The sequence below is a fragment of the Triplophysa dalaica genome, chromosome 15, assembly GCF_015846415.1.
Source record: "Triplophysa dalaica isolate WHDGS20190420 chromosome 15, ASM1584641v1, whole genome shotgun sequence".
Taxonomy (NCBI): Eukaryota; Metazoa; Chordata; class Actinopteri; order Cypriniformes; family Nemacheilidae; genus Triplophysa; species Triplophysa dalaica.
In genome coordinates, this window is record NC_079556.1 from 4,927,586 (window position 1) to 4,947,417 (window position 19,832).

Consider the following 19,832-nt stretch of genomic DNA (forward strand, 5'->3'; position numbering starts at 1 on the left):
TTGAATTGCACTGAAAAAGTTGAATGAGGCTAGCATACTGCATTCATATGAACTCAAATCCTCTTTTAAAAAGCAGGTTGTCACTCTCATCATCACACGAAAATCTATAGTTGCCAGACCTGTATTTATAATGCATGAATTTGAGCCGTGAAGGGGATATTGTGTCGCCCCATAATTTACCTTTTAGTACCATCTAGTGGTGATTTTGAAAACTATATTTATTTAAAAATAATTTTAAAGGAAAATTAGATGTGTTGCATTTCGCGATAGTTTTAGTGCGATATTTAATAGGCCCATAATAGGATCTTTACTGAAGAAGAATAAGAAATCACTTAATGAAATTGACATAAGACCACTACTGTACATTTGCTGTGCATGAAAAGAAGGAAGTCGTGCACAGATAGACGTAACAAACATATAATACACATTTAACAGGACATGTAAGTTCTTTTTAATTTCCTTAAACACACTATCATAAAATTAACTATGGTTTATTCGAAACGTAGTGTTTTTAGTTTTTTTAACAATAGTAATTACAAAACCCTACATTTTAACCCCAACCACACTTAAAACAAATAGAAACGTTTGTATTGTTTCAATCCAATACTTTTATGAGCATTTTATGTCCATCATTCGCCACTATTCGAAACACTTCCCATTCCCGTGATGCATCAGCTCCAGGTCGCCTCCGTGTAGACCAATCAGAGGCCCGGTGGGGAAATTCTGTTCTCTGATTGGCTTAAAGCAGGAGATGGGCGATATTCAAAGTCAACTAACTGCTCGATTGAAAACCCTTAGCGAGCGCCACAGCACATAGAGGGCGAAGAAATAAACCTCATTTCGGGGAGGATTTTAAACGATTTTGGGGTATATTTGCTCTTCTTGAAAAGAAATACACTTAACGGTACGTGCGTTTGCTGATACTGTTCTACTTTAAAAAATATATTTTAGTGGTTTATTTAGTTTAGGCGCCGTTTAGCATTGACAGTAATATGCGGATATTTGTAATATAATCTTGTGTCTGTTTATTTTTCTTGTTGTGTGTTTATTTTTTAAACTAACTAAGGGCTCTGCTTTCTGATGCTTAGTATCTGTATTTTTTTAAAGGTTACATTTAAAGGGCTTTTCAAATCTGGAGCACAGAAGACGCTCCTTTACCATGGCATCGTCTCAGATATCGGCAGTCAAAAAAGATGATAAGGCCAGAAATATACAAGTGGTTGTACGATGCAGGTGAATATTTATGTATATGTGTTTTATTTTCTTCAAAAAGCTGTGGTCAGCATACCCCACTCACTCAAGTCTGTTATTGATCTGAACTGAAGACGGAATTATTACTATACTGTTTTCTACATTTAACATTGTTTGTTAAGTTGTATTAATGTTTTTGTTTAAAGTTACATCTTTGTTATTGGAACTGTATATCATTGACATATTTCCACTTGTATGCAATTTCCAGGCCATTCAACACTGTGGAGCGTAAATCTAACTCTCATACAGTTATTGATTGTGACCAGAACCGAAAAGAGTTGATGGTCCGTACTGGAGGTGTTGCAGACAAAGCAGCCAGGAAAACATACACTTTTGATATGGTGAGTTTTTGGCCTGTTTTTTTATCTAACCCAAATCCTCTGGATTGATATAAATATTGCAATAGACTGTTTTTAAATGTCTCCTCTGAATTTGTTTTAGGTTTTTGGCCCTTCTGCCAAACAGATCGATGTGTACAGGAGTGTGGTTTGTCCTATTTTAGATGAGGTCATCATGGGTTATAACTGTACAGTCTTTGCGTGAGTATCTTCAGTCATCTCTTGAAATTATCAAATGTTCTATTTATTTAAATCTGCTATGTTTTAACAGCTGTGTAAAAAAACACCATGTTTTTTGTTTGTTTAAAGATATGGACAAACTGGGACAGGAAAAACCTTTACTATGGAGGGCGAGAGGTCACCTAATGATGAATTTACCTGGGAAGAGGTATGTCTCGAGGTCAAGGTTTAAAATTCCATATGTTGATACCTTTCTAGTCAGCTTGTTTCATGCGAGATTTCTTCTGATGTCTGTATGATCTTTAAATTTTTTCCTCTTCAGGACCCTTTGGCTGGGATCATTCCCAGAACTCTTCATCAGATCTTTGAGAAATTGTCCAGTAATGGGACGGAGTTCTCTGTGAAAGTCTCTTTGCTGGAGATATATAATGAGGAACTCTTTGACCTGCTCAGCCCTGCTCCTGATGTCACGGAGCGATTACAACTATTTGATGATCCCAGAAACAAGGTGCACTTTTTTGTTCTAATGATTAGCTGTAATGCATTGAACTGATGTCAATATAACAGTGTGTGTATTTATCAGAGGGGTGTGGTCATTAAAGGCCTTGAGGAGATCACTGTGCACAACAAGAATGAGGTGTATCAGATCCTGGAGAGAGGATCAGCTAAAAGGAAGACTGCCTCCACCCTAATGAACGCTTACTCCAGGTAATCACATAAACCAACTCCATACATCCTGTAGAGGAAATGTAGCTCAGGAAGTATTTGTATGATGGAGTTGTTTAACGTCCTTACTCTGCTTTGATTTTACCAGTCGATCCCACTCTGTGTTCTCCGTTACCATTCACATGAAGGAGATCACACTTGATGGAGAAGAGCTGGTCAAGATTGGAAAACTGAACTTGGTGGGTCTGCTCGCTTCAGATTATGGAATACGAGGAATATTTTTGTCAAATCTTCAACAAACCACCATGGTTCCATCTCTATTTAGGTGGATCTTGCAGGTAGCGAGAACATCGGACGATCCGGTGCCGTGGATAAGCGGGCGCGTGAAGCTGGCAACATCAACCAGTCTCTGCTGACTCTTGGTCGAGTCATCAAGGCTTTGGTGGAAAGAGGACCTCATGTGCCCTACAGAGAGTCCAAACTCACCCGAATACTGCAAGATTCCCTTGGAGGTCGCACTAAAACCTCAATTATTGCCACAGTGTCTCCGGCCTCCATCAATCTTGAGGTTTGTTCCACTACCGGACTCTCTCGCTCTCCTTCTTGATCTACTTATTTTATTGTGAAGCATTTTGATTTTCATTTTTTCATTCTAGGAAACTCTGAGCACATTGGACTATGCTAACAGGGCCAAGAATATCATGAACAAGCCAGAGGTCAACCAGAAACTGACCAAGAGAACGCTGATCAAGGCAAGTTTCCTTAACAATTGTGTTTGACACATTTTTATGGTGTCCTGTTTCGTAGTTTGGCATTTGACACACAAAAACATTCTTAATGTTGCAGGAATACACAGAAGAGATTGAGCGTTTGAAAAGAGACCTGGCTGCCACCCGTGATAAGCATGGAGTGTATCTCTCTGTTGACAACTATGAGTAAGTCAATTTGGGAAAAGAATTCACATAAGAACAGTCTAAATGTTTAAGGGTCTTATTTTTGGCACTGTCTGTTTGCAGGAGTATGAATAGTAAACTCGTGTCTCAGGAGGAACAGATTACGGAGTATAATGAGCGAATCGCGGCTACGGAGGATGAGCTCAAAAAGGCAATTTTTTTTCTTCTTTTTTTTTTTTTTCTTAAAATACTTTTGCTTTTGTGTGTGTATATACTCTGCTTTCTAACTTTCTGTTTGTGATGTCACAAAGTGCTGATTGTTTTGTTTGCATTAGCAGATTATGGAGTTGTTCACAGACAGTAAGCAGAAATTGGACCAGTGCACTGAGGACCTGCAGAATAAGAACCAAATTCTGGAGGAGGCCCACAAGGATCTAACGGAGACCAAGCATCGCCTGACTCAGGAGGAGTTCATTGCTACACAGCTCCAGAACAATGAGGGGCAGCTATACAGCACCGCTGACCAGGTCAGTGAGATGATAAAATATTTAGAAGCTTTGTGTAAGTTACTGTAATGCGTGTGTGTGGGGGGGGAGAAACACATCTGCACACCATCCTAACCTGATTTCTCTCATCCAGCTGTTGAGTACAGCTGAGACCAGCACACAGGATGTAAGTGGTCTTCATGCCAAGTTACAGCGAAAGAAAGATGTGGAACTTCATAACAGTGAGGCTCAAGAGAGCTTTGCCCAGTCCATGGAGAACTGCTACAACAGTATGCAAACAACACTGCAGGAGCAGGGCCACAAACACTCGGCTATCATTGACTATTACCGATCTTCAGTGGGTGAGGAAGTAACTTCTGTATTTACTTATTAAAGGGATTTTTCAAAAGCGTAACACAATTTCCCCAAGATTTACACGCCCTCAAGGCATCCTGACTGTATATGACTTTCTCCTTGAAGAATAATGCAATTATTATAGTTATATGGAGTTATAGTAGCACGTATCTTTAACCTCCAAGCGGTAGAATGGGAGTGAATGGGCGTTGACTTTTTGAAACTCGAAAAAATGCTTCCATCGATCAAATAACTGCTCGACACTGCTCTGTGGTCTTAACAAAGGTCTTCTGAAGCCGGAAGTTTTGTTTTGCCTGTGAAAAATCCCTTTCATTTTTCTAACTTTTTAAGTAAAACTTGTGATGATTGAGCTTCAAAAATTACATAACGGCACTAAATGCTTTTGTTTGTTTTGGCAAACAGCAAAACATTCCCTAGTTGATTTTTGTGTCTTTTTGTAGGTGAGCTGCTGACGGTGAACAGCAGGACATTTAAAGAGACTTCAGGTGCCGTGTGTGAATCGTACAGCAGTATTAAAAGTGCAGTTGGTAAAGGTGTTGAGCGGTGTAAGGAACAAGTGCTACAGCAGAAGAAACTCTCGCAGGAGGCTCAAAACAGTATGCTGGAAATTCTGGTGCGGACTTTGACGTTTTACATTTAATCTATAATATTTCTTTAAAATTGAGTACATTCTTATTTGCCACTAATGGTTTTCAAAGCTAGACCTGCAAGGTAAATTGAAAATGTGCATATTGTACTGGTTTCCCATAATTTAATAATTTTAACGCCTAAAGTTGACAACCTTGACTTTTAGTAGTATCTCAGACAGACAGACAGTGAATCTTGTATTTTGGTTATAGTTTTGCGTTTTAATATTATTTTAATAGTTGTTAAAGTATCAAGCAAAAGTTCTTATGTAATGTCTTTTTAGGATGAACACAAACAACATCTAGAAGAGGTTCTTGTTGCCCAAGCATTGCCAGGCATCAGGTCCATCATGGCTATGAATGACAGTTTAAAGCAAACCCTTCACAGATACCATCTGCTTCCTGAACAGGTATGTGTGTGAAGAACCAATTGACACTATTTGCCATTGGATTTGTAAGATAATGGGGATTTAACAATATCAAAGTCTTTCTGATCAATAATACCTCTGTATAAAGCCCACAGTGCGGTGTTTATTGCAGTATTTAAAATGCTAAAAGATGATTTGGAAATGTGCCAAAAGCATCCTCTTTTTTTTAATGATGCTTTAGAGGTATGAGATGGGTCAAATGACCTAAAAATAATAATAATAAAATAATTGCACCAGATTGACCCTGCCAAATGTAACATCTAGTATTGTTTCTAACATTCTCAGCTAGGCATGGAAGAACTGTAGTTTCGTGTAACCGCGATATTAAAAAATGTTGCAATTGCGGTAACACGATATCAATTATATCGTTACATCCCTACAAGATAACCATTAGGTCTTGACAAAGTTAAAATTGTATTTCACAGATGGAAGGTCTGAAGACAGAAATGATGTCGTTTTTCAACTCCTCCGTTGAATCTTTGGCCAGTATGAAAGAGAGTGCCGTGCAGGGCTTCAGCGCTCTGCGTATTGAAAACGACAATCTAAAACAGCAGATTTGCCAAACTGGAAACAACCATCAGGCGGTAGGTCTACTCACCATGACACATTCTTGGAAACAGTTGTGCTGGAACGGATAACAAAGCAATCATGCTTGACATTACTGCATACACATTTCTGTCAAGTTGATTGAGTTAGATGTTTACCAGCTTTGTGGGCTATAAATGTAACCGATAGGCTACAATTAATTTGGGCTGTTTCTATAAACTTGAAATGCTGAGTATACTTCAATGTTAAGGAGTTTATTGTCCAAACTATGCCAGGAAAACTAGTTTTGGCAATGTTTAAAACATTTGCAAGCCAACCAGCACTATCGCGACTTGGTCATTAGATGGCGCTGTAATACCTATTTCTCTCAATAGCGTGTGGCCCAGCTGGTTAAGTGTTTGCAGGACCAAATGAATCTCTTGGCTTTGGAAACCCAGACAGACTTGGAGGGTCTCACACAAGCAACTGCTGCCCAGATCACGCCACTAGAAACTCTGCAGAGCTCCATACAGAGGTGAGAGGAGAACCACGTGTACCTTCAGTTCTCAAGATTACCTTTAACACAGTGTTAATGAATCTCATTTTTTATTACAGTAAGTGCATTGCGGTAGAGGAGGACACTGTGTCTGTTTGTGCTCGGCTGGGTACTTCCGTGGATGGAGTGATGTCTGAGATGAACGCAGCAACAGAAGAGGGAGAGCGGGCATTGGAAGAGTGTGTCGGTTATTGCGGACACCTGCAGATGTCTTTGGACTCTCTGACCGAGTCGGGACTCAAGTGGTGTCACGACGCAAGAGACTTGACCGAGAATAAAACTCAGGAACGACTAAAGCTTATCAGAGAGACAGACACAGCAGTGCAAGACCTGATGAAGGTTCGGTTTTCATGTTTGCTGGCCTTTTTTCGGAAAAATTAATGCATAAGTTTAGTCTAGAGTGTTTTTTTACCAGCTTTGGGAAATCTAAGAAAATGCTTATTTTATGTGTGTGCACAGTCTGTAGAAGAAAAGGGGGAGAATGCTATCCGGGACTGCGAAGCTAGTCTGGGTCAAATGCAACAGGAAGTGGAAGGAATCCTGGGTCGTGTGGAATTGCAGACGGGCAGTGATGAGGCCACGTTGCAGGAGCACAGAGAGACCCTCTCCTCCATCAGCACTCAGACACTGGACACCGTACACAACTTCCTCAGTTCTGAGCTGAGACTAGATTTACCTACCGGTGAGAAAAGCTGAGAGAACAAAGTTTGGTTTATGCACACAATTGTAAAGCCCTGAAATAAATGAGTATTCCTGAGTAAACGGCGGTATTAGTAGTGAAGTGTTTGTGTCATTGCAGGAACGACCCCTCAGCGTAAGGAGTATGCGTACCCGCGTGCTCTTAGCAAGCCGAGGAGCCGAGAGGAACTGGAGGAGGAGTTCAGAGCTCAGCAGGAGGTGTTACAGAGCGCCCTGAGTCAGTGTGAGACTGTTTTAGAAGTAGATGAGGGCAAGCCTCTTGATCAGGTACCAAAACACTTATTAGATGTATTTTTACTATGTATTTATTTGGACCTATGGCTAAGTCTCTAAATCTGCTGTTTTAGGACTCTCTGGAGGATGAAGTCAGTGTTTCTAGTGATGGAAACGGCACAGAACAGACTTGCTTCAATGAGAACTTGATATGTTATGAAAACGGAAGAGTTCCCTTCTTCAAGGTGAGACGTTTGAACATCTCTCGCGTATATGGTTTATAGTGTGAGCTGCATATTGAATGTTTGTTGGCTAGATTTCTGACTAAACATTTTCTCTTTTCCCAAATAGAAGAAAGGCAAGAAGGAAAATGGCAATAAGACACTTAACCGTTCAAAGGTTGAGAATGAGAGCATGTGTTCACCACCCCGTTCTAAACTACCACTGAGGTGTCAGAATTAACACGCATTGTTTGTTTTTAATCCTTAATTTTATGTGTCAATTAGAATTCTTTTTAGCGTGTATGTCTCTTTCAACATGAGTTGTGAGTGTCTACCTTTTATATATGTTATGTCTGTTTGGTTACCTCATTGTCACAGTTTTTAAAATAATGAATATCCAATGTTATGTTCAGGGTGATTGTGTTACTTCGATTTTCACTAGTTTAGACTTGTTTTCTTTGAGTATGTGTTCAGATTTAAATGCCAAAAGAGAAATCCACTCCATCTTTAATAAAGTATTTTTAAAGTATGGTTCATTTTCGAAGTCTTAATGTATAAAGTTCTTAATGTTGTCTTTTATATTCACTCTGAGATTGTGTAATATTGGTGATTGTGTGTGCACTGTGCAGCTATGTTGTCTTTGAATCTTAAATTCTTGTAAATTAAAAAACAACTAGTTTAGCTAAAAGACATTCAGTTGGTGCATTTAATAAAGATTTCAATCTTACAAAGGCCTCTTTATTAAGTTTGTCATTTCACTTAGAAATTTTGGGGTTACCTTATTTCCGTCTAGGGGTTATGAGGTCAATTGAATTGAAAGTATTCTTACTGCTGGGGTTTGAAATGATATAACAATATCAGTTAAAAACAACCAATAGTTAGGATTGCGTGTAAAGGCATAGTCGAGCTGGTTTAAATGATATTACAAAATAAATGTATAATTATGCCTTGTACTGTACGTTTTTTTTTTTTTTTTTTGAGGTCATAGCTCACCCAAACATTACAATTCTGTCATTACTTGCTCCCCCTCAAGTTGTTTAACACTTCTATACAATTTTTTGTTCTGTCGAACACCAAACAAATTGGAAGAAAGTTTGCAATTTTCAGTTCTGGAACATCACTACCATTTCTGAGGATTTGAAGAATTTATAAAAGGAAACCGTTCTGAGGCACCCATAACACCCATTTTAATCCGTCCTACTATGAGGGTCAATTATGTCCCAGATGTGAGTCAATAATGACGCAATTTTCATTTTCGGGGTAAATTTTACCTTTAACATTTAGGTTATAATCATGTATAACTTATACATCCACTACATTGTCCATTGAAGTATGAGCTGCAAAGCGCCTTCCCTTTGAAATGTATAGGTAGGATAATTAACCAGGACTAGGCCTTTGTTAAACTAGGATATTCAATTATTTATAAAAACATACTTTAAAAAAAACATTGGTGGGCATCTTGAGACAAAACAATTGCACTTTTTTAAGATTTGTCAGTACAAGTTGTTTTCGATTACATTTAAATAATTAGTCTCGGACTAGTTTTAAACCCTTTCACTTTATTGACGTGACGCAGTCAAGACCGCTCGGCCTCTGACATCAAAGTACCGCGAGAGCAATTCCATCACATACGTTGGTAGTATGCTTTAAAAGCGCTCTCGCGTTACTCTCATGTGGTCCAATCAGAACTGCGCACCGTGACACGTGTTACAATCTTCCTTCGTTGCTCATATGCAAAGGAATACCAGATTGAAGCCAAACATCTGAAGCTGGAATCTCAATTAATAGGATTAAAAATGTTAGATGCATATTATATATGATGCTCTCGGATGATTTGACCCTGGAATGGATTTAGAAGAGGCTTTTCAGGCGGTTGGGGAATTCGGCAGACATCAGAAGCGGATGGTGACCGTCCTGGTTTTTCTACAGGTAAGCGATGATGGAGGCAGATTCACAGAACTGTCACGTGCACGTGTTAGTAAATACTAAATAGCTTCGTTTTTCTTAGGCAAGAGAAAAGCCAAACATGTGTGCGAAACGTATTCGTGAAATCTCTTCTATCTGGATTCAAAGTAGCACCTTATCTATCCATATGGATTTGGCTTGATTTGACTGCGAAAAGTAAACATTGACTTTATAGGGATGACACGTGGAAGTGTCTTACGTCTATGTGTAAAGCACAGCCTTTTTATAATTTAGGATTTAAGTTTAAGAACATTTGCTATCCAGGAAGCTACTTGGTTAGTTTTAGCTTGGATGTTACCTTGACATACCGGATATTGGCTTGAGATTAGTTTGAGTATGTTCAAAATCGTCATAATTTACTCTCTTGTCATTTTAGACCTTAATGACTTTCTTCCGTAGAACACAAAAGAAGATATTTTGAAGAAAGTTGATCACCTAAAAGTGCTAGCCCCCATTCACTTCTATTGTATGGACACAAAACCAATGCAAGTGAATGGGAGCCGGTTAACAACATTCTTCAAAATATCTTCTTTTGTGTTTTGCAGAAGATGGAAAGTCATACAGGTTTGAAATGACAAGAGGGTGAGTAAATGATGACAGAATCTTTATTTTAAGGTGAACTATCACTTAGACTTAGAAACTTAGATCAGTGAACATTTCATTCTCCGCAACTTAAAAACATATCTGTCTTTTTTGAAGGTGTATATGGCATGCCAGTCCATGCTGATAGTTTTAGTGGGTGCAGTGCCAGAATATCACAAACAGCCTGTTACTGAAGCTGGGGATACAACTAAAGGAGTGACATTTACTGAGGATGTCAGTTCTATTGTGACCGAGGTAATGATGTTCTTTTTTTGTGTCTTTCCACAAGATAAATGTATGCTTTTAAAGAAGACTTATGTGTTTGTCTATGCTGTTATTTGTACCCTTGCAGTGGTCTCTGGTTGAAGAAGAGGCCTATAAGGTGAGCCTGGCAGGGTCCCTTTTCTTCGCCGGTGTCCTGATAGGAAATGTCCTGTTTGGACCGCTTTCTGATAAGATCGGAAGAAAGCCGGTTTTTCTTACTGGTAGGGTGAACAGGAATCCGTTAAACCTTATACACAGCTAGTCTATGGATAAAGTGACTTGTTTACATGTCTCTCTCAGGTCTGTTTTTTGAAGTCTTGTTTGGATATGGCACTGCATTAGCTCCCAGTTATGAGATCTTCGCCTTGTCCCGCCTGTTGGTAGGGTTGATGAATGGAGGCATGGCTTTGGTCTGCTTCGTCCTCACTCAGGAATACGTGGGAAAGTCGTACTGGGCGATGACAGGTTTGAAGACTTTTAGTCGGATTCAATATTCTACATGAGTAGGTATGGAACACTGATTTTTTTGTGTATTACAGGAACCTTGACTAATATGACCTTCGCAGTGGGCATCTGCCTCTTTGCCGCTTTAGGTTACTGTGTTCGGCCTTGGAGGAGCTTGGCAACCGCCGCCAACTGTCCTGGACTTTTGCTCTTCCTGCTTTGCGTGTAAGTGCACTGATCGCTGCTGGCCCGGAATCATGACAATCAACAAGTAAAATACAGTCAGAAGGATTTATTCAAAGTGAAATGTAAATGTAAAGCTCCTTTTGGTGATGTTTTGAGAACCATTATAGACTTAGTAAGGGTGTAACCTAGACAGAAAGTCAAGTTAAAACGTTAGAACAACCTTTAAGGGACAGTTCACACAAAAATAAAAATGCTGTCATTACTCACCCTCGTGTTGTTCCAAATGTGTATTAAGAACACAAAGAACAATATTTGGAAGAATGCTTGTAACCAAACAGATCTGTGCCACTATTGACTACCATAGTAGAAAAAGTTACAAGGGTAGTCAAAAGGGCCCCAAAACTGTTTGTGTTCATCAGAACAAAGAAGTTTATACATATTTGGAACAACTCGTGCAAGTAAAGCTGAATGATGTTGTAAAGACTTGCTTTATAATCAGACTGTAAAAATGTGCAATAAAAAAACATTTAAGTTCTTGAACAATTGCAATCTTTAAAGCTTCAAATATCAAACCCCGTTTAAGTATTTTTTTAAATGTTGAAAAATGAGAGCGTGTCTGCACAGTTCATTTTCAGATCATTCTGTAATTGTGTGTTTTCCTCTTTTCAGGACTCTGCCAGAATCTCCACGCTGGCTGTATTCTCAGGGTCATACGAAGCAGGCTGAGGACATTCTGCAGTATTTCGCTGTGAGGAACGGCAAAGGCAGAATTCCAATTAAACTCCGCCGGACCGTCAGCACTTGCACTCCTGATGGATCCAGTCCTGGGGTTTTCCAGCTGGTCACACATCCCGTACTACGGCGGAGAACTATGGTGCTCATGTATGTATGGTGAGTACTGCAGCAATGTCATTGTTTAGCATTACAAACAAAGGTTTCTCTGACTACTATTATGTATTTGGTCTGTTCAAAACCCTAACCATAGATTTAAAAACATTGAACATTTTTGGCTGCACTATATTTTACAGTCCTCTTCTAGATGCATGTACTATGTACATGTAACTATTATTACTACAATCCTTAAACTAACCCTAGCCCATATTAAGCCCATGGTTATTATTATTTTTGTTGGGTGACCAAAAAAATAGTTAAACTTGATTTTAAAGAATGGTCTTTATTTGTACGTCTTTGAATGTATATAATATTTTATATATAACTTTGTGTTGCTGTGTATGTTTGTATATTCCAGGTATGTCTGTAGCCTCGTGTATTACGGGTTGACCCTCAATGCCAGTGAAGATGAAGGAAATCGCTATCTTAGTGTTGCTATGTACGGACTGGTGGAACTTCCGGCTTACCCTCTCTGCATGTACTTCATTAACAAACAGTGGTAAATACTCACACCATCAAACTCCTGCAATGTTCAGCTCTCTCACACGTTTATTGATATGTATCTATAATGTTATCAACAATTTATTTTGTGTGTGTCTGGTTTTATTTCAGGGCAGGCAGGCGGAAGTCATTGGCTGTCTTTCTTGCCTTTGCTGGTGTGTCTTGTATGCTCACAATGTTTGTACCGGTCTCAGGTAATCAGTTTTGTAAATAAATCAAATTTCATGACATTAAAATTCTCCGGTTTGGTTCAGGTTATCTGTCATTTAGCTTAACATAAAAACAAACACTACAAAATGAATGTTGTGTAACAGGATGTGTGCGCCACGTGGGCATTATCAACTGATTTCATTAATATAAATGCATCGACATTTTCTTTTGAAACGTGTGTTGTTGTTGTTCTGCTGCAACAAAACAGACGTTAAGCAGCTTCAGTGACAAGCTGAGACTTGTGGAAGCACGGTTAAAGCCTCCAGTCATAGCCATGCTGCTGCAAAAATAGTTTATTTGCATTGTACAGCAGCTGTATTAGATAATAAAAGATCAAAGCATAATGCGTCTGTTTAAATTAAATACGGCACAAGCAAACATCTCAAAGAATGTATTTGAGCAAAACATTTTGGGGGGATTAAGGTGATGAAAAATCAAGACAGTATTCCGGTAGTTTCTGCTTGTCATATATCAGTGGCATATGTTTAATAGTTATGGCGATGAACTCCCTGTGAGAAACTCACTTACTCCTGTGAGTAATTGCAAAAATTATTCAGAAAAGTCTAGTATTTTGTTTCCAGACTTTTGTATTTTGTAACCTTATAAAGTTTTACATTTTGATGCGATGGTTAAAGTTTACAATTACACAATATATAGTATTTCTAAGAATATATCATTTCTACTTACAAACCGATTTCAAGTCTATTGTTTGCTTTCTCAGGGACCTTTCTGAATGCCACATCTCTGGCTCTAGTGGGAAAACTGATGGTCAGTGCAGCATTTAATATTGTATATGTGTACACATCAGAGCTCTACCCAACCGTGATCAGGTACAAACAACACTGTATGTTTAATGTAACCCTTGTGGTTTTGCTCTTATCCATTTGCTTTTTTATATAGTAGATGTGTGTATTAAAATTGTGTAAACTGTTGGAGAGTAGGATCCATGCTCAAGTAAACACCGCCCTCTAGTGTTCACTGTGCTTGATTGGATTCAATCTAATTTGTGTTTGTGTGTTTGTGTTAGGAATGCAGGGTTGGGTGTGTGTTCCATGTCCTGTAGAGTAGGAGGGATTTTGGCGCCATTCGTGCCGAGCATGGTGAGCAACTATAAAAAAATGTTTTATATAATTGCTTATTCTTATTCTTTAGGTATATGCTTTTATGCATCTGAATATGTTTATGCATAATTGTTGCGTTAACTTAATTTTCTTTGCATTTGTGATTTTGTGTTGACATCCTTTTATATATTAAATGTTTATGAACTGATTGTTGGTTATATTATCCAGAGAACACTGCATGCCTCTTTGCCGTTTATGGTGTTCTGTTTGAGCGGTTTATCAGCGAGCTGCCTCGGGCTCTTACTGCCGGAAACCCTCAATAAACCTTCAGCGGAAACACTCGATGAACTTTCCAGCCCCACCTATCAGCGAATATTAGAGCCACAGGTAACCGTGATGCACAGCATTGTTTTACACTGCTTAGTATTATCATATAATGATCTAATCGGATTGCATTATTTGTGTCTTGTTAGGTACACCTCTTAGAGGAAAAGCATTTATCTGACAACGAGGCAGATAGTGATTGAAATGTGGACTTTAACACTTTCTTTTGCCAGTTTGTGAACATTCCTGACCACAGTGGCTGGTGTCCTATTATTGTGCCAAGCGCAGATTCAAACACTCATACACTACAGGTGCCTTTAATCTGCATAGATCATCAATACGTAAGATGCAAATGTGTAACGGATATTTGAATATAGCAAAAAAGGACCAGATACTCATTCCTAAGCGTGTCTCACAATTGTTCATACTTTAATGTTTACTGCCATTTGTGACTTGCGATTTTTACGTAACATATGTGACAATATATTTGTAAGTCTGCATTTGTTACCATTCATCAAAAATGGTTTGGGAGATTGCAGATTTGATTGATACTGGATGTTTGTCAGTGGTGTAGATCAAGGGAAAAGAGCTTGTATAAGTGTATATTTCTGTATATTAATGAACACTATTTTAAAAGATTTTAAATAAATTCCTCAAGTGTAATAAGCGTCGGTGTACTTACCTACCTTTGACCAACAGATGGCGCTTTGCTGAGAGCAGTTTTTCTGAACTTAGGTCACCTTTGACCCGTTCCTCAAGGTGATGTCAGCATTGACGCAGATGAACGGTGTTCAGGTAAACCACAGAAAATGGGAGCTGGAAGCTTTAAAGAAGCCGACGCAAAACAACCAACCTACAAACCTGTTTTTCCTTTGTTTCCGTCGAGGTTTCCTTGCTGTAATCGCAGCCTGTGGTGCTGCGTGTAGCTGACAGAACAGGTTAAGGGAGCAGGACTAATAACTGTTTTCATTCTTAAACGTGTCTTCCTGCAAGGCCTGGCGGGTGTTATATCACAGGGAGATAAATAGCAGGTACAGAGGGTGTGTTCTTCTGACTGCATCATTTATATTTATACCCTGTGTTCAACCAAACCAAATAAATTTGTTATTGTCTGTCGCAGACATTATAATAATTACATGGTTTGCATCCCACCGAGGTCAGGGAACATGTAAAAGATGACTTGAATTGACATCTCTCATCCATTACTTTTTATGTTAAAAAATAAAGGAAAATGTCAATCACTGCGCAAGTAAATAAGAAATCTGTGTTGAAAAATGTTCCATTTGTGCGCTTAACATAACGTTTTATCGTTTGAGCTGTCAGTCTGATTTTGGGGGAGTTGGTAAATTGACATAATTAGATTTCAAAAACAATTGCATAAGATTTACATAAGAAAAACTGAATTCAGATTTCAGAAAGATGTGGTTCCCAAGAATCAATAAAACAGAATAAAAAAGCCTTTAAGAAAGCCATATTAGCAGGGGTGATTTTACTTCCTTGTGTTCAGAACATAAACCCATGCCGAACGCACAACTGACACCTGGTAGAGAAAAGTACCTTCATTTCACATCGGTATCTGTCTGCAAAACGTGGGTGTGGAAAATGAATACGTGATGGTGTTAGAGAGAGGTGAGCCATCAACGCAGGTATGAAGCCTGAGGATGAAGCCAGATTTCTGGAAATCATTGAATACAATATGACCTGAGACTGAACTCACGAGAAAGATGCTCCAGGTCATAACGTACTACCTCTGTAAAAATGAGCAGATGAACTTATGAAAATAATTAATGTAGAATATTGCATGGAAATTACTTTGTGCATCATTTAGCCTAATGTCTTTCCCAACATGTATGACTTTCTCATGAGAAAGACAAATTTAGATATTTTGAGAAATGTCCCTGGCTTTTGTTTGATTACTAGCATTCTTTTTAACATCAAAACATTTAAAATGTAGAATTCTTCTGAAAAGGGAAAAGTCAAACAGGTTTGGAATGATGTTTAAGTAAATGATGAACTCAACCTTTGATGAACTCAACCTTTAAAGGGCCAATGTGTGAAATGTATTAAATGTATATTATATTGCATTTCTGTCAATATCCTCCAAAAGAATTACACATTGGACCTTAAAAGTACCACGACCAATTCATGTCTGTATTATACACAACAGATATTTAAATATATCTCACAAGATTAACTAATGACTATTTACTGAATCTTTTTTTGTAGATTCGCTGAATTTATATAATAGTTGTGCAGTGGCTACATTAACAATATATGAATAATACGTTTTTCAATTCGTTACATGTTTTGAAAGGGTTAGAGCATACTTACAATATCAGGGTGTACTTAACAGATCATTTCTGGATTTAATCATTTTAATTCATAAGGATTCATGACGTGTCTCTTGCCTTCTTTACATTTCTTTTCGGGGATCAGATGTTACACTTACATTACATTTAGGCCTTTGGCAGACGCTTTTATCCAAAGCGACTTACATTGCTTTATCCTATACATTTTACATAGGTACTTGCAATCCCCTGGGATTCGAACCCACAAGTTAACGCAATGCTCTTACCACTGAGCTACAGGAAAGCTATGTTGAATGGTGACAGGATGAAACTGCAGGGGTTTCAACATATATACTATTTCTCTATGTAAGCACATGCCAAACTAAACAGAATCAAATTCAAACTGTTTTCTATGTAATCAGGCTATCGACCTCTATTGACAATCCCCTTCAAACTGACGTTTGTGACGCACCGTTACGGATTAGCATCTGGTTTGATGACAGATCCTTGAATTCAGACGCCATCATAGTGCAGCTGAAGTCCCTATCAAAAAGTGCATAGAACTCCCCTTTGAAGACGTTCGGTCAGGCTGAACCTATTCATTTGTTTACATTGTTTCAGCATCAATGCCAGCTTATGCCGATATGACGACAGAGCGCTTATGGGCGCAGTATGTATTATTGCGTCGATTCTTCTTTATTAATACATGTCAGTCACCTCGGAATTGAACCCTGAAAAACCATCCCCACCTTCAGCATCTGTGACTGTTGAACAATGTAGCTTTAAAATGTTGCTGTTATCACCTAAGGCAACCATGTGAACTTCTATGAGAGTCTTTCGTTCCTTGAACTGTTTTGAAATCAGTCCACTCTTGTAAAGTCCCATGATTGAATATTACACTTTTTCATGAATGAAAATCCCACCTTAAGGAAGTAGGCACTAGTGAGGATGAATAGGTTACGAACAACAACGAAAAACAAAGTTGCATTATTTGAAGATACAGTTAAGGGGTCATGTTGAGGTGATATCCTTGTTTTTAATTTTGCATCGCACACACCTTTCTACAGTTATGAGATGTTTTGACACCGCTGACATTTTCATGTCTGAGACGATACTGCACTTTTGGTGACCCAGTCTTCCTTTGAATCTGAAAGAAGTTATGTCATGCCTGGGGGTTTTATTAATTATAAGTGAAAGATTGAGGAAAGAAAGCAAGGGAAATTCAGAGTCATAAATTAACTTTTGTACAGACGCTCTTATATTGTGACGTTCATTTAAGATATATGTGTTTTATTAGTGTCTGTGTTACCTGGGAATCAAACCCGAAACCTTTGTGCTGCTTGCACATTCTCCAGCAACTGACCAAGGAAAACAAAATCATAAACACTAAAATCGAAATAATAAGTCATTGATCAAATCTTAATAAGTTGAAGGGATTCTTCACTCAAAAAATAACAATTCTGTCAACTTTTGTTATGCTAATGTCAATCAAAACCTGTGGAACACAAAAGAAGATATTTTGAAAACAATTCTCAATGGTTTTGTGTCCACACAATGAAAGTCAATGGGGGTCAATGTTGTTTTGTTACAAACATTCTCCGAATTCTTCTGTTGTGTAGATGAAACTCTCACAGGTTAGGAATGACTATGAAGTAATTGATGAAAGAAATGTTATTTTGGGGTGAACTATCCATTTAAGCTGTATTTTCACCCTTTTTTAACAGTGTTAAATAATCATTTGTGTAATACAATATATCGTCGCTTACGAAGTATGAGGCTCTGCTTTCTGGAAGTTTTAAGATATTGAGCTTCAAAGTTTTTGGATTGCATCTGATTTAGCTAGAACCTTTTTCTTTTCTTTAAAAAAACATACTACATTGTAAATGTGACCCTGGATCACAAAACAAGTCTTAAGTAGCACGGAAACATTTGTAGTAAAAGACAAAAATACATTGTGTGGGTCAAAATTATCTATTTTTCTTTTATGCCAAAAATCATTAGGAGATTAAGTAGAGATCATCTTCCATGAAGATATGTTGTAAATTTACTGCCTTATAAAACCTTTATTTTTGTAAGAGGATGTCCTGCTACAGTGCCTCTAACAACTTCAAAGGCAATTTTCTCAATATTTAGATTTTTTTGCACTCTCAGATTCCAGAGTTTTAATGGTTGTATCTCAGCCAGACATTGTCCCATTGTAACAACTCATACATCAATAGAAAGCTTATTTATTCAGATTATATAAACATCTCAATTTCAAATAATTGACCAATGAGACTGGTTTTGTTGTCCAGGGTCACAAATTAGTTCTCAGACAATAAGAATGTGCGAATAACGCAATTAAAAAAAAAGATAAAACCTCATAATTGGTAGCAATGTGGTGGACTGAAAACAAGTTCAAATGTGGTTGATAAAATGAAAAGATGAGCACCAGAGACATGCGTGTCTCTCTGCATGTGTGTGTGTGACCTCACCTTTGCTCTTATTTTGTGAGTATAGAGGGTTGGTGTAGATGGGTGAGATCTGTGTGTTTGGGGCAGGAAGCATTTGTGCTGCAGGGTAATTACAGTGTAGACACCAGCTGCTGTTTCTGCATTCCAACACACACTGATTCCGCCAACAGAGGTCATGACACATCACATACACAGATTCTACCACGATCGATTCCCTTACAGTGACTTTAGAGGTTACCTGCAACTGTCTTATCAACATCTCAGGATGTCCAGTGTCTTTTCCACCAGTGCAAGATCAAAGTCAACAGATGTCGGCTTTAATTTGAATGGCCGATGGTAACGCAGTGTCTCTGCGTGTTTATATCATTGGCATGAAAATCACATTGTTTGTCACGCTGGCAGTATGTGATTGAAGGTGTGACTATGTGTATACAAACATACACGTAAAGTAATCCGGTTCAAAAGTTCAGATCAACCATAATCCTGGCTCGGGGGCATGATGCAACATAAAGAAGTTAAATAAGATTTAACAACAGATTTCACTGGGAATTTAATTGACTGTATGAAAAGAAAAAGTGAAATGTTTGAAAAGTTAAATGGCGGTTAAATGGATACCGATAATGTGTAAATACTTACCCCAAAATGTACATTTTATCATAATTTAAGCACCCTTAAATCTGCATGAATGTCTTCTGCTAAATATTTGGATGACAAAGAAATGTATACATGTTGAAACAATCTGAATGTGAGTGAATGATGACAGAATTTCCAATCTTGGGTAAACTATCCCTTTAACATTTTTGAGCAGGCCTGAATTTAGCTTTTTTGTAAGTTAGTTTAAGTTAAATAGTTAAAATTTGTTACCTTTCTAGCTGATGTACTTTACAGTGACCAGTTTATGAAAGTCAAAGATTAAGATCACGGCAATGTAGCACGCTTTCAGTTCGCTCTGTATTTCTATTTTCCACTTCATATTTGTGTAGTAACTGTAGGCTAATGCAAATACAATACATTTTGTAATTTGGAAACAAGCGCTTATGAATCAAATTTGATCCTACTGAATAAACAAAAATACACTGAGAAAAATTGCATTCAGTAATGGATATCTCATTGAGTTTAAGAGGATTTTTAGAAGATAGTATGTCTGTGTGCCCTGTGACTGTATGTGCATCAGTCAATGTCTGACAAACTCTTTTGTCAGTTTTAT

The 19,832-nt window shown here is 38.0% G+C and overlaps 2 protein-coding genes across 7 annotated transcripts; both read left to right on the forward strand.

Annotated features, from left to right (window-relative positions):
• The first annotated feature begins 786 nt into the window (after positions 1 to 786).
• kif11 (kinesin family member 11) lies at positions 787 to 7,985 on the forward strand. Its single transcript, XM_056767832.1, has 23 exons — positions 787 to 904; positions 1,108 to 1,233; positions 1,460 to 1,592; positions 1,693 to 1,790; positions 1,899 to 1,977; positions 2,092 to 2,277; positions 2,353 to 2,477; positions 2,584 to 2,674; positions 2,761 to 3,003; positions 3,092 to 3,187; positions 3,282 to 3,370; positions 3,452 to 3,539; positions 3,667 to 3,855; positions 3,968 to 4,175; positions 4,629 to 4,801; positions 5,099 to 5,224; positions 5,668 to 5,826; positions 6,163 to 6,302; positions 6,383 to 6,662; positions 6,783 to 7,005; positions 7,123 to 7,289; positions 7,370 to 7,480; positions 7,587 to 7,985. Exons 2-23 carry the CDS (start codon positions 1,160 to 1,162, stop codon positions 7,695 to 7,697), a joined length of 3,189 nt encoding a protein of 1,062 aa, XP_056623810.1. The 5' UTR covers positions 787 to 904; positions 1,108 to 1,159; the 3' UTR covers positions 7,698 to 7,985.
• Positions 7,986 to 9,161: 1,176 nt separating this feature from the next.
• slc22a15 (solute carrier family 22 member 15) lies at positions 9,162 to 15,514 on the forward strand. 6 transcript variants are annotated; one of them, XR_008909125.1, is made up of 15 exons: positions 9,162 to 9,385; positions 10,121 to 10,258; positions 10,356 to 10,488; positions 10,568 to 10,732; positions 10,807 to 10,936; positions 11,567 to 11,788; positions 12,147 to 12,287; positions 12,401 to 12,483; positions 13,221 to 13,329; positions 13,527 to 13,599; positions 13,789 to 13,947; positions 14,118 to 14,195; positions 14,584 to 14,679; positions 14,771 to 14,915; positions 15,392 to 15,510. XR_008909125.1 is itself a non-coding variant. In XM_056768026.1 (13 exons), exons 1-13 carry the CDS (start codon positions 9,302 to 9,304, stop codon positions 14,596 to 14,598), a joined length of 1,530 nt encoding a protein of 509 aa, XP_056624004.1. In that variant the 5' UTR covers positions 9,162 to 9,301; the 3' UTR covers positions 14,599 to 15,339. The 6 variants fall into 6 exon arrangements, 3 of the variants coding, with proteins under 3 accessions (XP_056624004.1, XP_056624005.1, XP_056624003.1); XR_008909126.1 differs by having other exon boundaries at positions 14,034 to 14,195; positions 14,584 to 14,915; positions 15,392 to 15,514; XR_008909124.1 differs by having other exon boundaries at positions 14,584 to 14,915; positions 15,392 to 15,512.
• Positions 15,515 to 19,832: the final 4,318 nt, after the last annotated feature.

Bases quoted from the DNA above. Each gene is read 5' to 3' on its own strand.
- kif11 (XM_056767832.1), top strand. From the start codon at position 1,160: ATGGCATCGTCTCAGATATCGGCAGTCAAAAAAGATGATAAGGCCAGA. The intron at 5,827-6,162 runs GTAGGTCTACTC...TTCTCTCAATAG, and splicing joins CTGGAAACAACCATCAGGCG to CGTGTGGCCCAGCTGGTTAA. The intron at 6,303-6,382 runs GTGAGAGGAGAA...TTTTTATTACAG, and splicing joins CTGCAGAGCTCCATACAGAG to TAAGTGCATTGCGGTAGAGG.
- slc22a15 (XM_056768025.1), top strand. From the start codon at position 9,302: ATGGATTTAGAAGAGGCTTTTCAGGCGGTTGGGGAATTCGGCAGACAT. The intron at 12,484-13,220 runs GTAATCAGTTTT...TTGCTTTCTCAG, and splicing joins AATGTTTGTACCGGTCTCAG to GGACCTTTCTGAATGCCACA. The intron at 13,330-13,526 runs GTACAAACAACA...TGTTTGTGTTAG, and splicing joins CTCTACCCAACCGTGATCAG to GAATGCAGGGTTGGGTGTGT.